Source organism: Saimiri boliviensis, chromosome 16, assembly GCF_048565385.1.
Source record: "Saimiri boliviensis isolate mSaiBol1 chromosome 16, mSaiBol1.pri, whole genome shotgun sequence".
Taxonomy (NCBI): Eukaryota; Metazoa; Chordata; class Mammalia; order Primates; family Cebidae; genus Saimiri; species Saimiri boliviensis.
In genome coordinates this window covers 65416044-65437324 of record NC_133464.1, presented here as the reverse complement: position 1 = coordinate 65437324, position 21281 = coordinate 65416044, and the positions used below count along the sequence as shown (strand labels likewise).

Here is a 21281-nt window from a genome sequence, read left to right as displayed (position 1 = left end):
TTTAATAGATGTAAATTATTTATGTATATGTATGTATAAGAAATGATTTAACATATGGAAAGCACTTAGGATGGTGCCTGTTTTTCATAATGACCCACAGGTGCCACCCACTTACAAAGAATGTCCTGCTAGAAGCAGCCAGCTGTTATCTCTTTCCTAAACTTTCTTGCACAACCCTCAAAGAACTTACCTCTTTAGCCACTCCACTGTGAAAACTAGAAGCTTCAAATAAAAGCTATGCTGAGAATGTCTTTGGCTTCATGAGCACATGACTTGTGTGATTGCCTGGAGCCTGAGCTTCGTTTGATGCTCACCTGTTGCCATTTAGAAATTCTTAATAATTTTTCAACAGAGGCTCCACATTTTTATTTTGCACAGTACCTCACATATTAGACAGCCAATTCTAGATACACAGGACCAAAGGACTAGCCTAGTGACCTTGGATAAACTACTAACCTGTAATTCCTTCTGGGTAGTTCTGTCTTAGTTCTATGGTATGAAGATGATGAGAAAGATGGATTAATACAGCCATAGACATAGCCTTGCCAATGAGCAGAGTGGCAGCTTCTTGGATATGCAGCAGCATTTCCAAGCTACAGGCTGTAAGTTCTCTTTCAGGGCTCTCAGTAGACTCAAGAAAAACTAAAAGAAACTCTGAAAGTGCTTCTCATACCTCCTCCTCTGCGCTGCAATAACAAACTCACTTGGTAATTTATTGTAAAATTATCTGAATCACTCAGAGACATGGAGAAATCACCTTGGCTTTCAGCACAGGAGTGACCCCAGAACATCAGCCATTGCAGGGAAACAGTACACAAGGTCACTCTGGCTGGAATCTCACAGTGGAGGTGACTACAGGGGAATGCAGAGGGTGCAGTGGCTTCAGAAAAGCAGCTGGTACCAGCAACCCTCACAGCCATGGATGCAAGAGCTTTGGCTCTGGAAAATCTTTTACCCAGTGAATGAGGAGGCTGTCCTGTCTAAGTGTGACTCTAAGACACCCACAAGGAACTGTCTATTTGGGTGGGAGGAACTGTGGTTGAAAAAACTGGGAGTTGCAGTGTGTGTGGAGGCCACTATCGTAAAGTGTTTCTTCTTTGGGTTTCCAAGATGGAGTGGCCTGAAGAGAAACGGACTCTGCGAATATTCAGTCCCATGGTTCTCATGTGTAGAGTGTCTATGTTTGTACAATGAGTTTGACTTTGACACTGGCAGCCATAACATCACTTCTCCATTCCCAGGTGAGTTCCTATCATCTTCTGATTCTCCCCTCTGTGGCCCTGAAGTCACCTTATAATTTCCCAATGGTTATTCGCAACCAGGATGTGTGGATGAGCCTTTGGAAACACTGTTGCAAAGCTGCTTGTAGAGAAACCCATCTATGTGTCCTGGCTCTCAATAATTCAGTTCCTTTGAACATGCTGGTTCACTTTGTTTTGATTTTAGAATCTGGAAATGCAGCACAAGACATTTCTAAGCTGGGAATTTGCCATCCTTTTGCAGGAGCACAGCAGCAGCCCCAGAGAAATATTTTTCAAGGCTGCAGAGAAAACAAGAGCTGGAAAAACGTTTGTTTATTGCCAGCTCTCCCCACAGCCGCTTACATAACAGCCTGTGCTGAGACAGGCTGTCCTGCCCAGGCTCTGAATCAAGAGCCACCCTCCTTGGGATGATGACAGAGGCAGTGTGGGAACGACAGGGCTATGGCCTATGACGTCCAGGAAGGAAAACCAAGTGGTGTGTGGTGATTAGTTCTTTCACAATGAGGGGATGGTTTCCTGGGGTGTTTTCAAGCTTTCGGGTGGTGGTACAGTCTGTAAGAAGGGGAAAGGCTCTGTGAACAAGATATGTCTAAAGAATAGTTCCTCATTTTCCATGTTTAAAAATAAAACAATGCACACACAATAGTGTGTGAGCTGAAGGGTAGAGTCAAAAGTTTAGGTATTTTCTGACCTTTCAGATCTGTTCAGACTTTCCAAAAGCCACAGACATAAACACTATATTCAAATCTGGGAGCATTTAAAAAGTTTGGACAAAATGGTATACATTTTGTTCAACTGTTTATTGAAAAGGAAAAAAAAGAAAAGAGGTGTACGAAGTTTTTTCTTTACAAAACAAACACGAAAAACTAACTCTGCCAGGAAAAAAATGTGAAACCTGTAGACAGATCATGCTGCCTCCCCCATGGCATTATTGAAAAACAGATGTGGTGGGTGGCGTCCAGAGGCCTGTAATCCACCTTGGCACAGCAGCCACAGGCAGCCTACACTCTTCTCAACAGCCTCCCTCTCAGGGAGACCCAGGACCTCTTGGACTGTTCCAGGCTTTAAGTGCATATCAAAAAACTTTGCCATATGTTTCAATTTCTAGATTAAACATGTGCCCATTCATTCTCGTTCCTTCCTTAAAAGCCTTCCTGAGTAATTGTCTATTGGCTTTGTTGCTTGCTGGTCATACCAGGGTGTGCATTTTTCTTACACCAGACACACCTAACTTTCAGTCTCTGTATTCACAAATAAGCGTTCTACGTGTTGCTTTAGAATGACAAGTTGAAACTAGCACAGTCTTACACATAGAAGATACTCAATCGGTATTTTGTTGATGGAGTCACATCTCTATCTCTTCTTATTCATCTAGCTTACTTCCCCCACCCCTACTTTTATTTCTTTCTTCCCCCTCTTTTGTCAAAAGGTTGGGCTTACCAGCAAGTACTCAGTGGATTTGCTGGTTTATACCACATAAGTGGATTTGCTGACTTATACCACGCAAATAACACCAGGTCCACAAGACAGACAAAAACTCACTTTGGGGCCCCAAGGTTGGCCTGGATCTTTGAAAGTGTGGGGCCATGATTTATTTTAGCCAAGTGGACATCTAAAAAGGAGCAAACATAACAGGACCCTGCCATTCACCAACTAGATCCTGTATATAAGAACCGTTGTGATTTCTTACCTGGGTAATTTCCTGCCCTTGCTTTCTGCAGGTTCTTCCCCAAACCATCACCAGGGTAGGTTGGACTCTGAGAAGAAGAGTTTCTGATCTTTAGTTCACTCTTACAACTCTCTGGAAAGTAGGAAAACTGAGAATGAAAAATTCTAAATTGCTGAGGACTCATGGGTTGCCAATAGAAGAAATACATCTTAAACTAGCTTAAGACTGAAAGGGAGATGTATTTGTTCTTGTAACTGAACCATAATGAAGGATGGTGGACTGAGGGACCCAAACACACCCTCAGGACTCCCTCACTCTTCTTTGTGCTCCTGTCTGATGCCATCTTCCCAGACCTGCTCGCTCTCCATAAGGTGGGGATATGGCCATCAGCAAAGTGCACCTCCCTGCAGCTTGTGACCTTAGTAGATAGGCATCCTCTGACCCACAAGGATTGAAAAGTTCCCCTAGGAATTATGTGGATTGGCCCATTCACTGTGACATGTTCCTTCTATGCAGCCAACAGAACTGGGTCTGTTACCAGAAGACGTGGGAGAGGGGTGCTAGGCAGAGTCTACAACAGCCACAGCAACATCTGAGGAGGAGACCTCCGTGAAGGCCACCAAGTCTGCTAGGAAATATTTCCTCCCTCACATGCCTCTCCCCGTCCTCACAGTCTCATAAGTGAGGATGAAATACTACATGTGGTTTAGACTCTCCACATGAAGATATTATAACAATCAACATCCTAACATCCTGGTAGAGAAAAAAAATCAGAAAGAATCATTTGCCTAATTTTTAGATCAATACCAATAATTAATTAGAGATGAAATTTGTGATGGAGTCAGAGAATTAGAGAAGACCTAAGGGAATCTAGATGATTTTCTACCCCTAACCAGAGCCCCACAAAAAAGGGTGAAGGTCTTATGGCAATCTTGCGTTAGGTGTGAGGCTGGGCAAGGATGCTCCTAAGGTCCTTTAGACTCTGAGAGACCATGAGTCTGTAAACTCTTCAAACTTGAGATTGGTTGATTCCTTCCTTAAATTGGGACATTCTCCCACTGCCTCCACTCTTATTAGCTGATTTTAATGACCAACAGGTCTTGAAGTAGGGGATTCCATCTAGATGTCTCATATAAACTCCCTTTTTGCAAATAAATCCCATACCCTTAAAGAGGGGAATTCTCAAGCCATTAGAAACTAGAGGATCGGCTGGACATGGTGTCTCATGCCTGTAATCCCAGCACTTTGGGAGGCCAGCGTTGGCAGATCACTTGAGGTCAGGAGTTCGAGTCCAGCCTGACCAATATGGTGAAACCCCATATCTACTAAAAATACAAAAATTAGCCAGGTGTGGTGGTGGGCACCTGTAATCCCAGCTACTCGGAAGGCTGAGGCAGGAGAATCACTTGAACCTGGGAGCCAGAGGTTGCAGTTAGCCGACATCACGCCACAGCACTCCAGCCTGGGCAACAGAGTGAGACTCAGTCTTAAAAAAAAAAAAGAAGAAGAAGAAATAAAAGAGAAATTAGAGGGTCTCCTTAGTTCTTAAACCCTCTTAGCCAACATTTGTGAACCTCTTTTCTGTGTGTTTTGGCATCTTTATTCCTTTCCTTTGTGTCTTGACCAAATTTACCAGACCATGAGTCAGAACAAAAGCCTGAGGTTGAATACAGAGCTCTAGAACATCTTCAAGTTAACTTTTCCTCCTCACAGAGGATTAGAGACATTGAGAAAGCAAGAGAGAATGTGTGGAGTTTTCGTCCTCATTTTCCTCTTTCCTGTAGTAGGTAGAATAATGGCTGCCCAGAGTTGCTCACGTCCTGATCCCTGGAACCCATGAACTTGGTAGACCCAGAACCAGAATAGGTTCAGAGAGACTCTGTCACTGCTGTGGAGTCAAAGAAGATTTATGGACAGGAAAAGGAAAGTGAGGTAAGGAAAACAGAATTGAGGTACAGAAATAGCCAGATTGATTACAACTCAGCGTTTGCCTTATTTGAATACTATTTAAACAGTTGGGTGGCCTTGATTGGCCAAAACTTGATGATGGGCAGAAGGGCAAGTTACAGTCTGTTCACACATCCATTAGGTTACAGTTCACTATGTATGAAGAAACCTTTAGGATAAAATATATAAGGAGGGAGCTTTAGTCTCAACTTAACGGTGGACAAGATTTGACTCTGCTACTATGTCACCTTGTGGTTTTGCATAAATCAGTTTTGCTGGTTCTCAGTTTCCACATCTGCAAAACAAGGTCGTTTTATTAAATGATCCCAAAGCTTCTCCCCCTTTAAGTTTTGACATTCAGTATCCTCTCCATCTTCTTAACGGCATCAAGTGCTCTGGCAGTCCCAGCAAACACCTGAGCTGCCCCCGTCACCATCCACTGCAGAGCACAGACAGGGAGAGAAGGTCCACAGGTCTCAGCTCTCGTCCACCATGAGTGAGGCTGCAGGAAGTCAGGGTGGGCACAGCAGCTGCCAGTTCTCTCCACTCAGGGAGAACATACCCAGTGCCAAGGAAGAAACGCTGTGGGGACAGAGGTGCTAGAGAATTCCAAAACCCAAGTGGCCACGGAAATCCTCCTAAAGGCAAGGAGACTTGTGTTAGCGTCACAGGAGAGATGGACTCTGAATAAGATAGTCTATGAAGAAGTTGGGTTTACGAGAAAGACACCAGGTGGGTTATCATGATGAATGGATTAGGCTGGAAGAAAGGGTTTTATGGTGAGTAAAAGGTCAGAAAGATCTGTTAAAACCAGATGGTGGGTCCTTAAAAGGTTCCAGGAGAAGGACAGGAAGGCTGAGTGAATGCCTTGATGAGGCCCTACTGCACCTTGTGCCATGTCGTATGCCCAGCAGTAAGCAGTAGGCATATAATAGGTGCTCAAGACAATAGGTGCTCAGTATTTGTTGGATGAATAAATAAATAGTCATCAACATTTTTTAGTAGGACATTGCCATAATCCAAGATGAATTTAAGGAAGATAAGTTGGACCTCCATAGGCAGAGTGGACTGAAGGAGGCAGAGATGGAACATCTGTAAACTAGTCAAGAGGCTGCCAAATTAATTCAGACATAAGGGTCAAACTGGGATGTTGGGCAGTGCAAACTGAAGGGAAGAGACTCACGTGTCATGAAGACTTTCCCTAAACCATTCCAGCTGGGAGGATGTCATTTCCATTCATGCAAATCTCCAAGGAAGGAAACCCACCACCTCATGAATAAGAACAATGCAGTAAACCAGACAGGCCAACACACTGGAGCAAAATCCTCGGGCAGCCATGGAAGTAAGCATCCAACTCACACCATATTTTCGCTAATCTCTGCACCGTTGTTCTGCCTATAATCAAAGCTAGTTCTTAGTTCACCTTTGCCTTCCCTAGATTTGACAACTCAAATTCTTCTAACTGCTTTCAGAGGTCCATGCACTGAGTGTTCTCATTATTTCCATTTTTCTTCCCTGATCCCTCTCTGGGTCCCCTCTGCCTAAGTCATTTAGCTGAATCAAAAGACCAGGTTTGCTCCAGTTACACTCATCTGACAGGCCTGCTTTTCCTCTAAGCAGCTGGCAAGAGCATAGCTCTGCTCCGGGAGGGAGACCTATCCTCATGGGAACATGGCAGTTGTGTTCCAAGTCCAGCTGGCCGAGGACTCAGACTGCTCTCCCCTGAAGGTTCCCCCACAGAAATCAATGAGAGCCCACCTCCAGACAATGGCTGGCCTCAGATCCCAGAGGAACTCACCATCCTCTTCCTTACCATCATCTTTTCTAAGCTTCCCCATCTTTGCCTCAGCCAAAGTCCAAGCCGGCAGGGACAGAAGAGTAATTGATGAAGGCCTTAAAGGATATCAAAGTGCTATTGAGCAAAACCACAACTCAACAGCCGTGCAGGTGCTTCCTGCGGCAGGGAGGGAAAGAAGTGTCTTTAGAAAGCCCTAAATAACTCTAGGCAGGGATGTCAGCTTGACAAATGACTCGTGAGAAATAACCCCGTTGTTCTCTGGTGTGTGATTCATCCGAGGCTGTGCTGGGGTGGGGGACAAGGCCCAGCCATGAGTCCCACAGTTGGTCACTTGGGGCCGCTCTTCAGCTTAGCTCCAGGATGGATAAGAAGGCACTTTTGTCGGTGCTCTTGGCCTCTGTCACTTTGTCCTTGTTTTCTGGTGGTTTTATTTAGTGGATTTGTACTGATTTGGTTTGAGCTGCATTCAGAGGATAGGAAATGTGGGGAGATTCTTCCTAAGCATCCAAAGGCCTCTTTCCTTTGATGTTAGCTCCTAGCGCTTCTTGCCATAGTAACAACAAAGCAAGGGCTCCTCAGGGCAGAAGCCCCTTTCATCCCCCTGTTCCCAGCTCCTCAAAGAGCTGGCTTATTGAAATGCTTGTCACATGTTGAATGGATAATTGAAAATATCCCAAGACCAAGGGATATGACATGACAGCTAGTTTCTAGACTTAGCGCTGGAACCCGGACAAGGCACACGGGGTCTCTGAGCCTCTGTATTCCCATCTGTAAAATAAGAAAGCAAGCCCTGGGTTCCCCTCAAACTCAGACCATGAGGTTCAGAGAGGCCTGCAGAGGCTGACTGGGGCAGAGAGGGGATCAAGGTAAGGAGAACACGAGGTATCAGCAGCTGTTTTGTGCACCCAGCAGCAGGAGTAAACACCAGCACGCTGAACATTTACGTCAAAGGTGTATGAAGTTTTCAGTTAGGAGGTCGGCCTAGAGGGGCTCTGCAGTAAAACTAGATGAACATACTATGAACAGCCAGTGGGCTGGTGTGGGCCGCATGGAACAAAACCCGCGCAACTATCCATTTATTGGGTCCTCTTCACCAGGGTGTCCCAGCCACCAGTTGGGCATTAAGTCTTTGGTTTACGGCATGTTTTTTTTTTTTTTTTTACCGTGAAACAGCACAACAAATCTATTGTTAGAGGCTGGCTGTCCCACCAGCAGGGGCGATTTTGCGAGTGAGTCATGCTGAGGAGGCGCCGTGTGAGGTGGGGCTGAGGTTTATAATGAAGTCCTGGGACTACACTGAGGAGACAGCCCAGTGTGTCCCAGCACAGAGCCCTTTTCTCAAAGCAGTCATCATCTGATTAATTTTCTCATGCTGGTGGATGTGCTCTGGGTTTTAATGCCGTTGGTTTCCATCAATGGCAACTTTGTTAGTGTTAACCGAAATCAAGACAAATTTGTTTGAAATCAAGGCCTCATGGATGCCTAAATGTGTTCCCTTCTCTGTACAGAAAGGTGGTAATCTTGAGATTGAAGAGTTGAATGAAGTTGTCTTCTTTATGTTTCGGCATTTCAGCAACTACAATTAATGGTCACAAAAATTGTCAAAACTTTTAACAATTCTAGTTACCCCTCTGGGAATCATTTTAGGTTCTTATATACAGATTGCTGATGCCCCTATTAAGGCTCTTACTACTGTGAAAGCCAGGCAGGTAGGTAGGATTCCCACTTGCCCTTCATTTATCCTTTTGTTTATGTGAAGCATCCAGTTACTATCACACCTTGGCTTGGCTTAAACAGGTCTAACGGGAAAGGGCTTTGTTTCAGCTGTAGGTATTTCCCAAAGTCTGGTATTCTCCAGGGGATGGACAGACCTTCCCACTGCAAAATTGAGGCAGATAAAAGGAAAAAGAAGTGCTCTCACAGCAAGACAGCAACACCTTCATATACCTGTGTGCACGTGCACATGCATGCGCATGTGCACACACACACACACACACACCATTTGGGCGCAGAGTACCTACCTATTTGACACATATTTTTTCTGAAACACAGATTTTGAAACCACAAAAACCTAGTTTTGATCCCTCTCTACCACTTGTTAATGAGCCTGGATAAGTTGATTAACCTCTCTGAGCTTTGGTTTACTTGTTAATAAAATGAGGAAAATTAAAGGAGTAAATCACAGTATTGTTGAAAGATCAAAGGAGATAATATATATAAAGCACTTGTCACAGTTCCTGGAATATTCCAAGGTGTCCAATAAATGATTGATAATCATAGCAATAACAATAATACAATTTTCCTCTTTCCTGACAAAGACACCTCTCAGCTCCTTGGCACTCTATAGAAAGTCATAGTTGATTCTACCTGGGATTTATCATTTAGGATTCACTATGAGGCAGAAGTACAATGTAAGTTACAAGCTATTATTATTACAAATAAGAATTCCTGGAGCAGAGACCATATGCAGTGGTCTGAGTTTGAAGCGACCTGAGATCTCACTTTCTCATCTCAAAAACAAGGATATGGAGGCCCAGAAACCCTGAGCACTGACCAAGTTTTCAGTTACTAAAGAGTTAAGACTAGAAACTAGTTATCATGAGTCTTGGTCTTGGGATCTTTTCACTTATCCATTCTATATTTGGCAAGCACTTAAGTAAGCCAGTTCTTTGAAAAGTTGGGCATAAGAAAAGGAGCCCATAGGCCAGGCACAGTGGTTCACATCTGTAATCCCAGCACTTTGGGAGGCCTTGGCAGGCAGATCACTTGAGGTCAGGAGTTCAAGACCAGCCTGGCCAACATGATGAAACCCTGTCTCTACTGAAAATACAAAAATTAGCCAGGTATGGTGTGGGTACCTCTAATTCCAGCTACTTGGGAGGCTGAGGCAGAAGAATTGCTTGAACCTGGAAAGCAGAGGTTGTGGTGAGCTGAGATGGTGATGCCACTGCACTCCAGCCTGGGCGAAAGAGGGAGACTTGCCAAAGAAAAAGAAAAGAAAGAAAAGGAGAAAGAAAAAAGGTAGGAAGGAAGGAAGGAAAGAAAGAAAAAGAAAGAAAAGAAAGAAAGGGAAAGAAAAAAAGAAAAGAGAAAATGAAGGAAGGAAGGAAAAGAAAAGAAAAAAGAAAAGAAAAGGAGCCCATGGTCTTTGTTGCTGTGACGGCAAGAAGTGCTGGGAGCTAACGTCAAAGGGAGAGAGGTATTTGGATGCTTAGAGAACCAGTCTCCCCACATTTCTCATCCGCCACTGAATGCAGCTCACACCAAATCAGCACAAATCCAGGAAAAGCAAAGCAGCCTACAGTGTTGACAGAAGGATTGAACCAAGAAGTCCATACTGAGAGCTCAGTTTCAGGCTTTCTTCCTTGCGGAGACCCTCCCTTTTCCCAAATGAAATACTTTTTGCTTTATCAGGCAAAATGTCTTAATTAGCAAATGGCCAATAGTTTCATAATCTGTAAAAAGAGCCCACAGTTCTCAAACACCCCCTCACATGAATGCACGTGAGGTATAATAAGACAGCAACTCAATGTCTGTTACTATGGAACTCAGTGGTACAAAATTAATTTGCTAAAGCATGCACCCACTAAAAAAAAAAAAAAAAAAAAAAAGCCTTTGCCAGCCACGTGCTTCCGAAGATGTGTGTCCCCCTCCAAATCTCATGTTGAAATGTAATTCCAAACGTTGGAGGTGGGGCCTAGTGGGAGGTGTTTGGGTCATGGGGGCAGATTCATCAGGAATGGCTTGGTGCCATCCCCTTGGTAATGAGTGAATTTTCTATTAGTTCATGTGAGAGTTGGTTGTTTAAGGGCTTGGCACCTCCTCCTCCCTCTCTTGCTCCCTCTTTTGCCAGGTGACATGCCTGCTCCACCTTCACCTTCTGCCATGAGTAAAAGCTTCCTGAGACCTCACCAGAAGCCAAGCAGATGGGGGTGCCATGCTTGTACAGGCTGCAGAGCCATGAGTCAAATAAGCCTCTTTTCTTTATAAAATGCCCAATCTTGGGTATTTCTTTATAGCAATGCAAAAGGGACTGATAGAGAAGGCACTGATGTCACACTATGTATAACATTTGCATTCTGAGAGTTGCCTCCCACCCAAACATAAGCTCCATGTGTTCAGGGATCTGCCATGGGTCTGTTCACTGCTGCACAGCCAGTGCCTAGAACAGCATCCAGACAGAGAAGCCAATAAATATTTATTGAACCAATAAATGAATCATACATGAACCAAGTATGAACAACGCAAGCTGTCTCACGTATGAGTTGTTTACCATCTCTGTGCTGAGTTTCCTCATCTTGAAAAGGCTATATTAGTAGAATTGTTCTAAGAATTACTGGTTTGTGTAAATGTCTTTAAAGTAGTGTTAGTTAATATTGTCTATTTTGGGGCTCCATGGAGATTGTGCTTTTTCTGTGTCCTCACAGAGGATTGGCAGATAGATATTCAGCAATGTAACATATATAGCTGAAAATTATTTCACTCAAATGATCATGTTAGGAAAGTCCCGAAAGGATTTTTGGTGGTTGTTTGTTGCTTGGTTTGACTCATTTTCTTTTCTCTTTTATTTATTTGTTTTTGTGTGTGTGGTGGGGACACAGCAACAGGTCTCATTCTGTCACCAGGCTGGAGTGAAGTGGTGCGATCTTGGCTCACTGCAACCTCTGCCTCCCAGGTTCAAGTGATTTCCCTGCCTTAGCCTCCTGAGTAGCTGGGACTACAGGAGCACACCACCACGCCCAGCTAATTTTTGTATTTTTAGTAGAGATGGGGTTTCATCATGTTAGCTAGGATGGTCTCGATCTCTTGAACTCGTGATCTGCCTGCCTTGGCCTCCCAAAGTGCTGGAATTATAGACATGAGCCATTGTGCCTGGCCAACTTATTTTCTTAAAAGGCCAGATGCGTATAAGTTGCTTGGTTTTATTCTCATTGTTTTATATCAAGTGTTCAGACTCATCTGTGATGAGCCACATTATATTTGGACACTCTTCCTGGTTGATCCCCTTCCTACAAGACAGGAACAGGTAACCACCTAGACACCCTGAGGATTCTCTGGTATCAAACTCCTTCATGGAAGACGAAGGCCTCAAAAAGGTTTCCAGGTGGTGAGCCAGCTAACCTCCTCAGGCTGTGAATCATACCATCCCTAAAGCTCACAGATAAAGCCTCTCACCTAGACCCCTCCAAAAGCTTCAGCTCTATTAAACACAAAGTACAAATGGTCTGACTTAAATCCAAAACTAAGCAAATAATCAAAACAACAACTAGCAAAATGTGTGAATAACTATTTCTAAGGTATTGGAAAAAACTTCAGACATGAATTCACCAAGTCTTGTAAGATAGAGGGTAAGGGCACATATCCTCATATTTGTTTTACCAAAGAGAACAGAAAAAGTCATCAAGAACCAGCAATGGAATCTGGTCTCTGGCTCCTGGATTCACTGTTTAGGTAACCGCACACCCACCTGAACTTCTCTATTAAAAGCCAATACCTTGAGAAAACAGTCATTCCCATATCCTACTACTGAATGTTGATCTGGCTTGGGACATTGCATTTGTAATAATAAATATTTGCACACAGAGAAGAGCTGCAGAAATAGCATGGATTTTGGAGTCTGAAGGACGAAGTCAAATTCCAGCTGTGTGATTTTCAACAAGTTACTTATGTCCTCTTAACACGACTTTCTTCTGTAAAATGTGGGCAAGGATAGCAACCCAGCAATGTTATAAAAATTATGGATACTAACTGCAAGCTTCCAGAAGATTGCCTTGTTAATAAGTGATACTTAGTAAAGGACGATGATGATGATGATGATGATGATGATGATGATGATGATGATATGATGATGGTCTTCCCTATTCAAAAAGCACATTCTCAGCTGGCCACAGTGGCTCACACTTGTAATCCCAAAACTTTGAGAGGCTGAGATGGAAGAATTGCTTGAGACCAGCAGTTCAAGACCAGCCTGGGTAACATAGTGAGATTCCTTCTCTACAAAAAGAAATTATTTTTAAATTAGGTGAATGTGGTAATGCAAGCCTGTAGTCCCAGCTACTCAGGAGGCTGAGATGGAAGGATCACTTCAGCCCAGGAGGTTGAGGCTGCAGTGAGCTGTGATCATGCCACTGCACTCCAGCCTGGGCGACAGAGCAAGACCTTGTTTCAATAAACAAATGTAAATAAAACAACAACAACAAAAACCATTCTCAGGTTGAACAAATACTTTACCTTTCCACCCAGTAATGTTAGTATTTATGGAAACGTCAAGTGCTAAGATTTAATAGCTTATTTGGTCAATTTAAAAAATTTGTAGAGGATCCATTTGTAGAAATGAGATTTGCTGTATTAATTTGACCACAACTTTGCATGGTCCCAACTGAACATTGCCATCTAAAACAGGGTTTTTCTTTCCGGTTGACTTTAAGACTTTCTCTCTCTCTCTCTCTCTCTCTCTCTCGCTCTCGCTCTCGCTCTCGCTCTCGCTCTCTCGCTCGCTCGCTCGCTCCAGCAATTCATTTCTCATTTTGGTTTGGGACAGAGCCAGCTGGTAAAAGGTTTCAGCATGTGTTTATTGCCTCTTTGTTCTCAAGAATTTTGGGGGGCCTCCTGGCAGCTCTTTGGTCTGGAGCAAGCAGCAAAATCCCCGGGGTTGCAAAGCCCAGACAAATCCCAGGCTCTGACCACTGCCTAGGGGTGGCAAAGAACAGATAGAAGCCTCCCCTCCCACCCCAAACTCTGGCTCAGAACTCTTCGTAAACACAGGGCAGGAGCCCAGCATTTGGCCCCCACGGGGCTTCCTCCTACTGGAGTTGCTTTGGAGTCAGCTGTGCTGCCTCTTGGCAGGCCCCACACAGGACCTTTCCCCTTGATACTTACCTGGTCTCCAGCAAGCAATTGTTTGGGGAAGAGTGTGTGTGTGTGTGAGAGAGAGAGAGAGAGAGAGAGAGAGAGTGAGTGTGTGTGTGTGTGTGTGTGTGTGTGTGTGTGTGTGTAGCTCATCAAACTTGTCTTCAACAATGACACTGCTGCTTGTAGCCATTACAGATACCCTTGTTCTGGGAGGTCCTTGGGTGTCTTTCCAAATAGATTGCCTGAACACTCAACCCCAATCCAAGCCTCCAAGCCTGACCCCATTTAGGATTCTTATTCTAAGCCTGGAGATGAAAACAAGGCTTAGTCCCGGCAGAGTCACCATGCCCAGCCTTCTCCTCCTGCCATCCTCACACCACTTATGGTGTGCCATGGTGGATGCATTAAAGGAAAATATAACTGAACTGTCAACAGCACCACCTGTAGCCTTCAGCTGACCAAGATCCATATGTAGCTTTGCCATTTCAGGGAGCTCTGTGTGCAAATATTAATTATTACAAATACGATGAGACGGGTGCGGTGGCTCACACCTGTAATCCCAGCACTTTGGGAGGCTGAGGCGGGTGGATCACCTGAGGTCAGAAGTTCGAGACCAGCCTGACCAATATGGTGAAACCCCGTCTTAAAAACAAACAAACAAACAAACAAATACAATGTCCCAGGCAGATCCATATTCAGCAGTAGGATTTGGGAGCTCTGTGACATACCTGAGCCAAGTTCATTATTTCACTTTCCCTCAGTTCCTCAAATGTAGCACCTTTTCACAGTGATGTTGTGATGGTTCAATGAGATGGTGGCTGGGAAGGGCCTGGTACATGTTGATAGTTTGAGTACAATCTGAACATAAAATTCCAGCCACCTGAGCACACTTAAGCAGCTTTGGGTTTCTTTCAGTGAACTCCTTGCAACCCCCTCAAGAGGCTAAGCATGATGAGAGTGAATCGATCCAGGTTTCTCTGGGAGTTGTTATGTCACTGGTGCTTTTTCAGCTTTGGGAATGGAGGGACTGAGTGATGGAATAATGAATCCAACAAGCATTTTCGGTGTCAGGCACTGTTGAGGCACAAGTCTATGGAGAGGAAAAGGCCCAGGTTACTGTCCTTAGGCTATGAACATAGGACAGGGAGAGGTGGAGACACCTGATCAGATATTGACAATTTTCAGAGTGCTGAACTCTTGGGGGCTATAATGAAAACATTGGGAAGTGGCTAAGGCATCAACAAAGGCTCCCTAGAAGGGGTGTCCCCGACAAGGGTCTTGAATAGGGGCTTTCCCAGAGGAGAAAATGAGGAAATAAATTGCTGAGAATGGGCAAAGGCACAAAAACAGCCAAGAAAATGCCATATTTGGAGAGTGGTATAATAAACAGTTTAATGTGGTTGGAATGGGAAGAAATTCATCTGGGAAAATTGTACTGTTAGGAACATCTATTCTGCTACAGTGACAGTTTGGCCTAGGCCACTCAGTGAAACATCAAAGTGAGACAATCAGCCTGACTCTGTCAGCCACCCTCAGGGTCCCCTCAACCCTAGCCACTGAGGCAGGAAAACAATAATTATCTTAACATGATTTAAATGATTCTCGCCACTCTTGTTCTTTTGTGTAAACAAATGTCTTCTTTTTCATATTTTTTATTTTTTCAAGATGGAGTCTCACTCTTTCATGGAGGCTGGAGCACAGTTGTGGGATCATAGCTCACTGCAGCCTCAAACTCCTGGGTTCAACTGATCCTCCCACCTCAGCCTCTCAAGCAGCTTGTACTACAGGTGCATACCACCATGTCCAGCTAATTTGTGTGTGTGTGTGTGTGTGTGTGTGTGTGTGTGTGTGTGTGTGTGTTTGTAGAGAGAGATGGATTCTCACCATGTTGCCCAGGGTGGTCTTAAGCTCCTGTCCTCAAGTGATCCTCTGCCTTGGCCTCTCAAAGTGCTGGGATTACAGGTGTGAGTCACCATGCCCAACACAACTGTTTTCTTAAACTTCAGTTTCTTCATCTAAAAAATGGGTTTGGGGTAGGTTCTTCCTTTTAGAGGAAGAATGTCATGCAAAACTCAGTTTCTCATCACCCACTGATGGAAATTATTTGGGGGCGTCGTTTGAATAAAGCAGTTGTTTAACATACCCTTTAATAAGGTCATGTACAGCAACTTTCTGGAAATCAGTTTCACACATGATCATAAACATCTTGAATACATTTCTTCTCATCTCCTCATGGCCCCACTTGATTTTTCCCTGTTGCCCTGAGCTCCCACCTGCAGGGTGATGAGCTATGAAACCTAACTATTGCTTCCACTTCTGATTCCTCCAAGGAGGGATCTTACATTTCAGCACAGAAGGAGGAAACATTAACACAGGTGAAAGTGCTTAAGTTCCTCCCAGCCATCCTCCTTCCTCCTTCGCCCTGCCAAAGAAATACAGCTGAAATCTATCAGGGCCTTCAGTGAACGAGCTGATAGACCTATTAAGTAATCTGACCCATCAACTAGAGTGGTCTGACACAAGTTCCTTTCCCATTCTGGTCCTAGAAAGATATTTTCTCTATTCCATCAGTAGTGAAATTATCTCCATGTTCTGTCTGATCACAGCACCTTTAGAAATTACAGCCAGACTTCCTGAGGCCATTGCCAGGCTGTTTCCTACACAAACTGCCTGAAAATTGCTCATCAGAGAGTCTTCAGGGCATTAAGCCATCAGAATATTAACAATTCCACTCTTCACTGAAGGAAACAGAGCCACAGTAAGGATATGGGCACGTTCTGGACCCAGAGAAATTCCTCACTGGAAAAGAAAAAAAAATTCAGTGTCTTTATTTGTGGCCTAAGATCCTGGTGCTGCTTTCTCGAAAGCAATCTCAGGAATGCAGCACAAACAGCCTGCAATGAATCTTGGTAAATGGCTGGGGTGGTAGGAAGAGATAACAAATTCGAGGCAAATATTTAAATACTTATGTATATATGTACACATAAAGCAAAATCTCACTGACCCATGGGAAGTGACTGGAGTTCCACACAGAAAACTATTCCCTTCACCAATATAACAGTAAGAAACATTTTCATGTGAGAACAGGAAGGATTCAAGAAGAAAATGCCAATCTTATCCTGCAAACTTTCTCAAAAGGTCTCAAATATTTGAGTGGTTGCTTCCTGATTGAAGATTGTCCTCCTCGTTCTTATTTAATTTATTAAATACCCACTCTGCTCTGAGAACCCAGCATTGCACAATGACAGAGTCTTTGTAAAATAGACTCAGCCTGCCCAGAAGGGGAAAATGCAATTTAAAGATCTAATTCTAACTATGCTATTGTAAGAACTATGGTGTGTCTAGTTTGCTTTCCTCCACTGAATTTTCCTTGGCTTTGATGTCAGCTGGCCCAGAGCTGGACTCATTTCTTAGTAAAATGCGCATACCTAGAGCTTGGGGAGAGGCTGGTGGAAATTAAAAAGCAACCCTGAGATCCATGTCTGGGTCAACTGGGTCAACAGGTACTGAACTCACAGGCAGCCCAAACGGAACTGCATGCTGGGGGTGACTACGAGAACACAAATCTCCTTCTGTGAAGACATTCTGGAGACAACCTTAAGAGCACCAAGACTTGAGCTCATTTTAACTGATTCTTAAAGAGTAGGAACTCCCCCCGGCTGATATTTGGGTGACAGTACAAAATTTTGTATTTCAGAAAGGTTTTTATATTTCATTCAAGTACTTTCAATAACCATGACCTCATTTTCTCTTCCCCAAAGTCCCAATAACTTGCTCCTAGAGAAAGACTATTACTATTTCCACAGGTGGTCCTGGGAAATGAAGATAGAATGGTCATGTAGAAGGAAGAATCCCATCCTGCCTCTCTGGATTACCTTTTCCAACACATAGGGCTAAGTTATGGACTACGGCCCACCCACCTACTTCCTGAAATTCAGGGAGTGAACTGAGGCAGACACTTGACTGACCCCTATAAGCCGAGTCCCGACTCCTACTCTGTTGCTGCCTACTGCAGAGGCCTGAGCTTAATGGTGCATTTTCCCTTGCAGCTAAACAAGGTGTAGGCACCTAACTGCAATAATTTAAGCACATTCTTGGAATGACTCTGTATGGCAGATGCACTTGAAGGTGTGTTTTGTGCTAGAGAATCTGGGAGTGCCCAGGCCAGAGATTCATTCCTTGTCTATGATAAACCCCTGGCCTATCCCATGGAACATGGGCCATACAGGTGATTGAGGTCCTGCGTTTTGGGTTAATTGAAGGTTACCAGGTGGAGGTCATTGGTGGGAGGGCGTTAACTGAAAATACTGTGTGAACCGTATGCTGTTTGCAAGTGGTTGCAGTTCTGTCCAGACTGCCACCATTGGGCTGTGCTGCTAAGCTGTCCAGCTCACTGCCACTGAACTCTTTCAGTACAGACAATGGTTCTCCCCTCCAACCTGCTGCCACTGGATTCCCTACCCTGTATGTAAGCCCCTAATCAAAAACCATGTCTCATTCGCTGGCTCTAGGTCTCTTCGGCCTCCTTTAAACTGGTGCCTTCCCTATTGAGGTTAACAGGGGTTTGGCACAATGCAAGGGCAGTGTACCCCATTCTGGAATATAAGAAGAAAACTCCTGTGAGCAGCTTCCAGAATGAATTTTCCCTTCATGAGGAAAAAGGATAGCGTTGGCCAACCTGACCCTGCCACTCCTGCTTCTTCCTGCCTTGAACTTGCCACTCGGTGCACAGCCATTGTACAACAGAGTCAGAATGCAAATTTGGGTCTCGCCTACTCCAAAGGCCATGCTCCAAACCACAATGTTCTATGGTCTCCTTTTAATCATTTCATTGGCCCACAGATTGCAGCCAGCAGAAAGAAACCAATACACGAGGCAGAGAAAAGTACCCTGGACCAGGCACCTAAGATTTATCTGACCAGGTACTCACTCTATACTAGCTGTGTGGCCTTGGGTCAGTCAATTAACCTCTGAGTCTCATTTCTTGCCTTTGTGATAGCTAGCCTGAGAAACTTCTGAAGTTTCTTTTAGTTTTCAAATTCTACAGCTATGATTCTAGAAAAAGAACCTACACTAATGCTCCTGATAAGCTACCATATTCCCAAAGCCCAGGGAATCTCAGGGCAACCGGACCCTATGGAGGCAGCAAGTTTGTGACCCAAACCATTCATGTCTCCATCCTGGTTCCTACCGGACAACACCTTCCTGCTACATTGAGAATGCAGGAGCCCCTACATCTTTGGGAGGCTTAAGGAGAGTTTCCAATCATTAGTAGAAATGCACTGTGGCCTGGTAGGATTTGCATTCCAGAGACAGGTAGCAGAATCCTACACCCACCACAAGTCATTTAGTTGCTCTGAGCCCAGGTTTTTCCTGTAAAATTGGGATAACAATAAATCTTCTTTTTCCTGGTTTCATTCAAGGTTATTTTGAAGTCATGCAAGATAAATCACTTTTAAAATGGCAAACTTGCCGTTATCTAGAGTTCAGCAATGCTCACATAGGCCTAACTAAGCAATTGATTCAATGCCTGGCGTATAAAAATTCCACATGCCATTCATATATGCAGTGCAGAGCCTACATTTCAAGACGGGCCTATGGCCACTGATCTATCTAAACTTTCTGGTCTGTTTTTATCGGTGCTCATCTTTAACTCAATGGGGGAGAAGGTCCTCTTATAGTATCCAATTTTATGTTATTGACAAAATCCAGGGGCAACAGAACAACAAAAGGGTGAGGGGCTGTGCCGAGGCATTTACCTCTTCCTAGCACAGTTGTGAAATAACCTGCACCGTCTGACCATCCCCCATCCTACCTCGTGGATTCTGGTGTAATCCCATTAAAGAATTTAAAAATATAAAGAATGTTCAGTGCTCATACAAGACCTTTCCAGCCTGGTTTGTGATTCATTTGTTTCTTTTCACAGCATGTATATTAATGCAGGCACTGGTGTTTGGATGCATAGTTTCTTTAGGAAAGAAATAGCACCATCCAAAAGTTAAACTGAAATTACTGAAACTTAGGATAGCCAGCAGAGCAAGGAAATCGTTTTCCATCCCGTTACTTCCTCTCCCTGGCTTTCTGGGATGTCAGACAAAAAGGTGCTTCAGCTTCTGTGCTCCATGGGGCACCTGCAGTTTTGAAACTGCCACCTGTATCCTTTGGTTGGAATCAGTGAATATGCCCTGCGTAGGCTTTTCAGAAGCAAAAGGAAGAGTGGTCTGGCTCCATGAAATACCATTTTGTCTCAGAGCCATCAGAAAAGCTGTACTCCGGAGAGAATATCAAATGATGTCATGCTGCTGGAGTCTGACACTGATGATTTTGATATCTCAGTGGTTCCCACTCGAAATTGATCTACTTCTCAGGATCTTTCTTGGGAGCTGGAGGCCTCTGATTCCTGATTCTCTGAACCCAGCAGCCTCCTTGCCTAAGGAGCCTAATGATCTAAGGCACCGTGAGAGTGGCCAATCTCACAGTGGGTGGTTAGCCCTGCAGTGGGGCTAACTAGCCCCGCAGAAGGAAGTCCCGCCATGGGGTAGAGACTGAATGGGGTGCTGAGCACTGCTGCCCCTCATTCCCTTCTGGAACCCTGTTCTCCTGCTAGATTCCCTTCTCAGACAGGACACAGCCCTCATTCCCTTGAGGAGCTCACCCTTCTGCACATCCACACAACTTGTGGTTATTCCGGATCCCCGTTGTCTAATGTTTGCTGAGGAATGGGAAGCTTTGTCCTAGCTGGGCACATGCCCATTTCCAGGAGGGAAACATCATGTGTGGGAGGAAGTATCGCACTGTGGTTAAGTGTCAGGCTTTGAACCGCAAGCCTCGATTCTATCTTAATTCTGCCTCTGACACTCCGGAATCTCGGACAAATTTACTTTTCATTCCTTCAGCTGTGAAGGGCCTTACTGAGTTGTTGTGAAGATTAAATGAGTTAATTTGTATGAAACAGCTAGTGTTGTGTCAGGAATATAGTAAGCACTCAATAAATATTAGCTACTCTCAGAGGAAAAAAAAACAGAAAACTACCATTCATCGAGTACCCCTCTGAGTCCGGCACAGCGCTAAGCAGTTTACATTCATTATTTAATCCTCACAGTAACTCAATGAGATACAAATTATTATGTGCGTTTTTACTGCCTGAGCAGGTAAGTAGCTTGCTCAAGGCCACAGTGCTAATGAGTGCTACGTCTGGGACAAGACTGGACCCCAGGTCTGTCTGATCTGAAATCTTACGTGGAGTCTTGTGTGGAGCAGGCAATATTGTGTCAGGAGAACTGCAGTTGAAGGATTCTGGTGGTGACCCACTGCAAAGCCAGTGGCTGTGAAGGGCACTGACGAGAGGAGTATCTGCCGGGGTTAGGGGTGGAGCACGTAGCCCAGCAGCTGATGCGAGACAAATATCCACTTTCTCAAACACACTCATGGACGTGTGACTGACACCACGGGTCGGCCAACTCGGCTGACATTCCCAGTCTCCATCCCGCTCTCTCACGAAATCTCAGTTTTATTTTTACTTTTGTTCATTTGTTTGTCCCGCCACCCATCTCTAGAACGCTTTAAGTCTCACGAAACTGAAACTCTGTGCTCATCAAACAATAACTCCTCATTTCCCCTGTTATCTGCAGCCCCTGGGATGCACCGTTTTACTTTCTGTCTCTATGAGTTTGACCAAGCACCTCATATAAGTGGAATCGCGCAGTATTTTACTTTTTGTAACAGATTTATTTTACTTAGTATAATGTTCTCA

General features: G+C 44.3%; 1 protein-coding gene across 5 annotated transcripts in view; it reads left to right on the top strand.

Annotated features, from left to right (window-relative positions):
• The window catches only part of LOC141581641 (uncharacterized), a 208671-nt gene that overhangs the window by 148994 nt on the left and 38396 nt on the right, over positions 1–21281 (top strand). For 2 of the 5 annotated variants that reach the window (XR_012514402.1, XM_074387747.1), the window contains one exon: positions 1111–20549. The exons of 1 other annotated variant lie outside the window; for it this stretch is intronic. Coding sequence is in view for 3 of the 4 variants with exons in the window: in XM_074387747.1 (XP_074243848.1) it covers positions 1111–1194 (84 nt within the window). In the remaining variant the exon portion in view is untranslated. Of the gene's footprint in view, positions 1–1110; positions 20550–21281 lie in introns of those variants that run through there. 2 more of the 5 variants (XM_074387749.1, XM_074387748.1) reach the window with 2 other exon arrangements.